Source organism: Engystomops pustulosus, chromosome 3, assembly GCF_040894005.1.
Source record: "Engystomops pustulosus chromosome 3, aEngPut4.maternal, whole genome shotgun sequence".
In the NCBI taxonomy this organism is placed as follows: Eukaryota; Metazoa; Chordata; class Amphibia; order Anura; family Leptodactylidae; genus Engystomops; species Engystomops pustulosus.
The window spans coordinates 104,639,310-104,647,801 of NC_092413.1; the positions used below are offsets into that span (position 1 = coordinate 104,639,310).

The following is an 8,492-nucleotide window of genomic DNA, read 5'->3' on the forward strand; positions in this document are numbered from 1 at the left end:
AGCCAGTAAGCACACGTTGTTTTTGCTATACGTTTTAAAAACAAGTGTGGCGGGTTCCTGATGTTTCCATATGGCGCAGAAGTATCCCACTGAATGCTTATACAGTGGGATACTTCGCCAGGTGACCCCTCCTCCAGGTGAATGCAGAGGGTGGAGAGAACAACGGTATTCCCCAGTGATGTCACTATCCTTATATGGACGGTGACATCACCGGCATCCTCACTCCTGCTGAGCTACGTATCAGTATATGTCACTCAGCAGGATGGAGGCAACGACCATGCCTTTGTCTTCCAGTATGGGTCAATGGGAACACTCAGCATATACATTGGGAACTTTCCCAACATTTACGCTGGGCCTATACCAAAAACGACATGTACACCCAGCTTTACAGTCTGTGGAAACGAAAGCATACAAAATAACAATCGCTGACTAAGAAGTAAGAACAATACTGACATTTTTTTAAAAATGTAAAAGTTAGTAGTTGTGGGGAGTTGGGGTTGATACGGGAGGCAGGAAGCATAACTTGTAAGAGGGTAGTAATATTAGCTGTTCTAACCAGGTCTAATATGCACTGTACAAATTAATGTTTATGTTATATTTTTAAGGAGAATAATTCTAGATATTTTTTTTGTTAGGTTATAGACAATCAGCAAAGTCAGATTGATAGCATGACTGCAGAAATACAGGTAAGATCCAGCTGCAAGGTTCAACCTTTCTTAATGGGCTTTTTATGTACCCCTTTTTTTAAATGATAGCCTCCCTCCCAATTGCATATCTTGACATCCATAAGGTGGCCTATAGCAGTAGTTTAATGGCAGTGCATTAGGTCATTATGTGTCCTCTTGCTTTTGCTATGCAAGATTTGTTGCTCATGATAAGCAGCTTTGAAAGAAACGTGATTTTGTGAGACTGTGTAAGGAAATGCTACTGTATGTGTGTATGTGGCTTCCAAGTGGCTGTGAAGTGAATTGCACCTGGTCAGGGTTTAACTTGCAATATTATACTGTATTATTTTATGATAAATAGAAGTCCTAATCAAGATTTTTGGCATGCACATAATCCCTGTACTTAAAGGTATTGTCCAGGATGGAAAAAATCTCCTGCTACTGCCTACTATAGACAACAGCCAGAGGCTGTAGCTGTGTGTGCCGTTGACGCAGTGCCACCCGTTTATTATTTTCACATCCATAAACATTCAATCCCAGATATTCCTTTAAAGAGGAAATAATTTTTTACATCCCTACTATACTGCTGAAAACATGCCCAATGCTGCAGTCCATCATCCTGATTAAGGTGTTAATTAGTAATTAATCTGTGGCACTAATTTATTTCCCTTTTCTTGATGTTTTAATAGTTTTATGGAAATCAATAAAGTTGAAATTACAAAGTTACTTTGAAACTAGAGGTGGACATGATTGCCTTTGGGGGTACCATAAATGAGTGTAGATAGGCGGCTGAGCTTTTAGAAGGCTCAGAAGTGTTTTTTTGGCAAATGATTTATAACAGGAGGGATTTGGGTGTGTAGTTCATTATTCATTGTCTGGAAACATGACCTGAGGTGGAGTAGACTCCTATAATTACCTGCCAGAGCACCAAGCTGTCCTCTCCACTTGATTAACTACATATTGTGCCTGTAAATCAGGTATAGTATGCATACATATTTAAATGGAAGTCTTTAGCACTGGGCATTAGAAATCTGGGAAATGAATTTAGCCGCTTATCACAGTTTATCAGGACTTCCCATAACAGACAATGCGTTTGCTCATACCGAAAGCAGGGTACAATGTTGTGTCAAGGCAGAGGGTTCATGGAATGAAATCAGGTCTAATGGTGGATATGGGTACAAAAAATGAATAAGGGTGCCGATACCTACCTGATGGAGCAGAATGGAGGAAGTCAAATTACAAGGAATAAAAGGGGGTGTCATGATTGTTTGCTATGCAAATCACAGGAGGTCCAAGCAGTCAGACCCCCTTGATCAGACATTTGTTCCCTATCCTGTGGAGAGGGGATAAATATTATCTATATTCCTGTAAATATATCTCCCTGAATATTTATGAATAAATTTACTTCTGAGTGATTCCAATCTGCATTGTCACAGCCATGGTCCCTATATGCATACAGGGCAGTGTCTTGGCATGTAGTCACCCAAAGAACATCTGAAGGGTACGAACGTATGGGGAACGTATATATGGCCGCAAGCTTGCGGGCGAACATACGTCCCCAATAGATGGCAATAGGCATATAGAGTGATAGACACACATGTGAGGCACCGTATCGCTCCGTACTGCGGGGGGCAAAGATAGAACATGTCCCTTGCATCTCTATGATTAGGGGAGTGCTCACCCCTCCTCCTCTCCAGCCGGGCGGGCATATGTTCGTGTGAATTTGGCCTAAGGCAAAGTAGAGTTTTATGATACAATATTCTGCCATTGTTATTATTTGGGGTTGGATACAAATATTTTCGACAGAGGAAGCATCAAGAAAGGTGATATGCAGGTATAGCCAATATAAGAACACCTATCTTTCTTTTTCTTTCTAGACCTTAAGAGAGAAATTGTTCCAGCAAGGATCCTGTGTTTTAGATCTTGAGAAGAAATTTACAGAACAAGCAGACGGTACTCAGAAGATGCACACACTTTCATTGGAAGTATGTAACTGTTTATGGGCAATATATAAAAGATTATTATAACTAGTATTATTATTGCTCAGGCAAAATCCATTGTCTGTCTGACTGATAGATCCTATCAAGGGGAGAGAAGCTGCTCAAAAGATGGAACATGCAACGAGCAAAAGACGACTCGGCAGATTCCCACTGATTTAAATGGAAAAATGTTTTTGCCACAGATTGTGACCAAGAACGTTGGGCAAAAAATCCATTGTGTGAACTGTGTTTTTTGTTAAAGACATTTCTAAATTTGACAGTCAAGCTCCTCTCCTCCTTCTGAACTTTCCATATCCACTGTAATATAATTTCCAATTATAACATTTCTGCACAATGAATTTGGACAGTAGGGGAAGCTAAAACTAGAAGAAAACATTTCATCAGCCTGTCCCTTTTTGTTACTAGATACAGTGGTGGAAACAGTCCATAGCATCTAATTGGTATTTACACGCTAGGTTGATAGTGGAGCAGTTCTTTTATCCTTCCAGCTTTAGCCATGAGATCTTTTTGTTTGCCTGGCAGTGTTACAAAGGAAAGTGTTTCTGAACCTGTCTGTGAGATGGAAGACAGGAAGCTCCTCCACAGAAAACAAGAGTTGCTGAAGATTATATAATATTCCTTGTGTGTCTGGCCGTTGTAGCTAGCAATAGATCAGTAATCTCTTCATTTATTCCACTGATTCGTAAGTTGTAGTAAAGAAAAAGAGCTGCACATTTTGTAGAATTTATGAAGTGGTCTTTTAGAAATGAATTGATTGTGGATTGTTCACTTTTAGGAGGGTTTGTACTGTGTAATGTTAATCTTACTCTATAACATCTCGTAGAGGAAATGATCACAAGATCGCAAACCAAAGAATGTTACTACAAAAAACAGCACTTGAAGAGAAAAAAAAATCCATTAGACAGGTGTATAAAAAGATGTTTCCTGGTGGTATGTCTCCTTCTGGTTTATTATGTAGGAATACACTAGGTCATTAAGAATCTAAGCTCTTATTGTGTAACGTGGATACACACTGACCATATAGACATTATGTGCAATGTATTCAAACAATTGTCTCTCACCCCATGCAGAACCTGAAGTTAAAAGAAGAAAATACTTCCATGTGCAAGCAGCTGGAAGAGTTACTGGTGTCCAGACAACCACTCTCTGAGAAGATGCCGGTGGCTGAGCAGTTGTTTAAAGAGATGTCTCACTGTTTGTTTGACTTGAAAGCACTTTGCAGTATTCTGAATCAACGTGTACAGGGCAAGGAGCCCAATCTTTCTCTGCTCCTGGGCATTCATTGTAAGTGCACCCAAATCTCTTACTATCCAGTACAGCTGTATTTATGGTATAGTGTGTGTATTTATCCATGGATACCACACTTGGTACTTTAACACTGCTGCTGAATGTCTGTAAATGGAAGCAATATTCTTTATCCCACTATTGGAGTGTTCATTTGACACAGATTCCTTCAACAGAATATTCTGCCCTGGATGACTACAAAAGATGGCTTTACTAGCTAGGTCCTAGCAAAGTAGAGTGTGTGACAAGTCATTAAACATTTGTAAACTATTTTTGTAATATACAAGCAAGCTACAACTTAAATGAGGCTTTATAATTTCCATGAATGTTTTTCTGATAGCACAAAGTGATAGTCAAAGATATTACCTAGTTTGTAAAATGTCCACTTAGCCTTCCACAAATCTATTCAGTTAATGTTTTTTTTCCGCAAACGGTGATAGCTTGTCAGTTCCTTCACATTCCATTAAAAAACCCATATTCCTTATAAACACAATAAATATGCATGTGAGAATAGGGACACCCAAGAATCAGGAAAACCCAGGATTGGAAAGGCACCCTGTTTATGAAGTCCTAGTGCCCTTACCTGACTAGGTCCCCTATTCTCATGGTCTGACACTCATCCCTTACACACATGGTAGCCCCTTAGTCAATAGTTAAGTAATAATTCTTTAATCCGTACCATAAGTGCTCTGGATATCATCTGTAGTCTGGTTCTCACACAACCTTGTCTTGTTTTCCACAGCTGCCAACTCCGGTTCTGAGGAAAGTGAAGCCGGCAGCCACAGCACAGAGGGTTTAACCAAGAAACTGGCAGATGCCCGACAGCTCAGAAAAGACATTGATGAACTGCGGACAATGTTATCAGACTGCTACGCTCAGGATATGGGGGATAACTGTATCACCCAATGATTGGCTGGAAGCTTAAACTTTTACATTAAATGCTTCACCTATGTTTCAGCCTGGGAGCCATATACTAGAACATTACTATGCACAACACCTGAGGTGCTTTGTCTACATTTCACCACTCCTCTAAACATTTCATGGAAGACCCCACTCATCTGATGCCTGGGAAATGAACTACCGAATGACAAACCAGTGAATGTAACACAACGTTTTATGTACAAATGTGTAAAACAGGTTGGAAAGTGGAGACTGCTATTTTGGTACGCTTTATTGATCTATGATACATATTGGTAGTGAAATGACAGACAAAACTAACTTTTTTTTTTGTAATTTTCCCATCTTCATATAGTTGTGTCTGCTGTGGCTGTCATATTCACTCAATTGCACAAGTTCCTTATATAACAATGGTAATGTTAGCCGTGATGAATTTTCTAAGGGATTGCCGAGGCAAGACTAGTCCATTTATAAAGCCACCAAAACGTGAAGAAAGCCATTATTTCAAATGGAAGCTTTCCCATCCCATTAAGCACGCTCCATCCATGTTACATTCTGCTGGTTTAAAGGCCTAGAAACTAATCCTTTTTTACTTCCAAGTCATTTACAGTCGGATCAGTAGGATTTTTATTTTGCTCTGTTGTACAGTAATTACCATCTCTCATAAAAGCCAGGGCAATAATGTTCTCTATTTTCAGTGCTAGCACAGGGAAGCGTGCTGTAGTACAACACAAGACTCGAGTTCCCTTCATAGTACAATGGGGCGCTCTTTTCTGTGAGGTTGGGATGCGGCAGATGTTTCATATCCACATACTCCTTATTGGATATTAAAGCTACATTGCATCTGATAACTGTGACACCAGTGGCCACGTAAGAATATCTGACTGCAAGTAATGGGGATGCAGACATAGATTTTTACTTTGCTATTTCTCCTACATTTTTCTAAATATGGTTTAAAAGATAAACCACACAGTGACAATAGCCGATCAATTGCATTCTTTTAAAGGAAGAATTTTTTTCCCCCCAAGAAGAGAATAGGACCCTATGCACCTCTGTTGTAACATTGCGCCAGCATGTTGTTAACTCTATGTGGGAATACAGGAGATGGTGCACTTTTGAATTCAAGGGTATTCTGCATGATAACCAGTACTTAGCCCTTATCCACAGTCTACAAAAGAGGTCTCTAATTTGATTTATGAGGCAATACCCCTTCTAAGGCAATATTTCTAAGCATAGTTGATTAAGAAGAAGCTGGATGGGAACAGTCTGCTGGGGTATTGCTGTTACTAGTAATCCTCAGTGTTTTCAGCATTTTGGAGTAGTCAGATACAGTCACTGAAACTTTTCTATATACGTTGGGCAGGGTCTCTACTACCCAGTATTATACAAAAATGACTCCTTAATTTATTCTGGACTGATATTGTCTGGCTGGTTTCTCTACGCAATATGTGATCAAGATAAAACTGGCAAAATGACTGGAAAGGAAATTCTGCAGATTTAGGTCCCTTGGACATGACTGTACATGGTGGCCGTATGCGAACTGTGTGAACAGCAGCTAGAATTTGTCCACCATAGGAGTGCATTGTGTACGGCACAGTATGGTGAGCACACGTGTCGCACTGTTGCTGGAAAATAAAGCATGCTCTATCTTCTGCCATAAGAATCGCCCAGCAGCATATTTCCCTATGGAGAGGGGAGGGATGAACAGTGCTCACCTCTCCAGAAGAATGTATGCTACTCCCAGGTCCTGGCCCAGGTGTACCGTGCATCTGTATGTAAGGAGCCTCAGGCATAAGCCTCTGCAAGGAATGTCTTTTCCAGTGATTTTGTCTCTTAAGAATATACCCACATTACTTTAAGCAGTTTTCCTTTGACTATACCTGCATAGCATATTGTTACGTAGAAGTCTCCATAGTGTAAATTGTTGTGGATAGTGTAACATACAGTTATTCCGTGCCCCATGTCATGTTTATACCACTTCTCATACTTCATGGTTTTCTATTACTGATATATTGAAACGTGCGCAGCAGCTTGTGAAGACAATTGTAATATTTACTAGGAACTCTTACTATTTAATACCCAGTACCTACTGTAGACCCACCTTTAGATATAGCAATGGCATGTTCTGCTTTCTGGCTATGCCTACATATTGCTTCTGGCACTAGTCTTGCATTACTAGTGTAATGAGTTACGGGATAAATTATTGAAACTTTCTTCTACAAATAATTGGGTTGTCAGCAGAAAATGTATTTATTGTTGTTTTTCTTTGTATATATTTTTCCAAATGCACTGTTATGTCCTGGCTGTAATCTGCATGTACAGGGAGGTGATGAAACACAATGGTGCATGTTGGGCATCTAATGGACAACTTCTGGGATCCTTTATTATCCCTGTTGTGCCTCCCATGTATACAAGGACTGTATTACTAGCTACGGCTTCCAATCCTCTCTGCTGGGGTTGGTATTTAACTAGTTTTATTCCCTTTTATCCAATAGTGCACTATTAGTAATTGACATTGTAGGTCTCTACCGACCGAGTTGGCACTCCTTATTTATGACACACCTTATTTATTACACCTTTATCACCTTTTTAAGCAAGAAAATCTAGATGATTCTTAGAAATGAGTTTCAAAATTTTTATTTCTCTACCATTTTTCCCTAGAAACTGCATTACAAACACTGTGTTACAACATATTAAAGGGCATCTACCACCAGGATGAAGGAACGTATGCAGATGAGCCTGAGGGGCTCCAGGCTCCATAGGTGTTAATAGAGCCTAGAGCCCCTCTGGCTCATTTGCACACAGTCTTTCATCCTGGTGGAAGATTTCCTTTAACCTTTTGGATTCCAGGTTTCATTCTTCCATTTTTCTTTCTTTTCATTCTTCTTTATATAAAACCTCATCCGATTGGTTGGTGGCTTCCAAGACCTTTTGACTGTCTGTTTTTTTTATGAGAATCCATATGCAGTGCAGGAAAATGTATTCATTTAGTGCAAATGAATATTAGAGCTTCTGAAGGATGGGAGTTAGATTTCAGCCTCTACACTATTCTTCCTTGCTGTGTATATATTTTTCAATGAATGTGTTTTACCCATATGTTGTACCTGTTTCCTTCCTTAGTTACCCCATTCTGACAATATAGGCTGTGTTATATAGAGATCCCTTTTAGAAATCTCTTTGTGAACACCCTGTTTTGTAAATGGTAATGAATACGTCTTTAGCAATACTCTCCTACTTGTGCCTTGCACTAGCCCGTATTCATCACTCCTTTGTTATGAAGGCAATGTCTTCTAGGCTATGTGGTCCTCTGTTGTGGTTTCTTCTCCTTTATGGAACACTTAGGAAACATTCAGCATTGCCTAATTCTTCTATAAGCTATTTATAAACAGTATTTAGCACCAGGGAATCATGTGCAAGTCCAGGTTGGAATACATTATACACCTTGTTGAAAAGAAAGTGATGGTTTTGGCCATTTTAGTCATTGACTTCATTTTGTGATCTCTGACTACCAAGGAAAACAACCTTTTCCTGCAATAACATTTTATAACTTGAGGTTCCTGCTTTGACACATTAAAAACCCCTTCAACTGACTTGCCCAAAAGAGAGGATATAACTATCTGACACTGCGGATCCGACCACATGGATC

At 39.6% G+C, this 8,492-nt stretch overlaps 1 protein-coding gene across 2 annotated transcripts in view; it reads left to right on the forward strand.

The window, feature by feature from the left end:
- Window positions 1–6,411, forward strand: part of CEP85L (centrosomal protein 85 like) — a 105,957-nt gene extending 99,546 nt beyond the window's left edge. For both annotated transcript variants that reach the window (XM_072141699.1, XM_072141698.1), the window contains exons 10-13: window positions 636–686; window positions 2,543–2,650; window positions 3,736–3,949; window positions 4,692–6,411. In XM_072141699.1, the coding sequence (XP_071997800.1) occupies window positions 636–686; window positions 2,543–2,650; window positions 3,736–3,949; window positions 4,692–4,858 (540 nt within the window). In that variant the 3' untranslated portion in view covers window positions 4,859–6,411. The remainder of the gene's footprint in view (window positions 1–635; window positions 687–2,542; window positions 2,651–3,735; window positions 3,950–4,691) is intronic.
- Window positions 6,412–8,492: the final 2,081 nt, after the last annotated feature.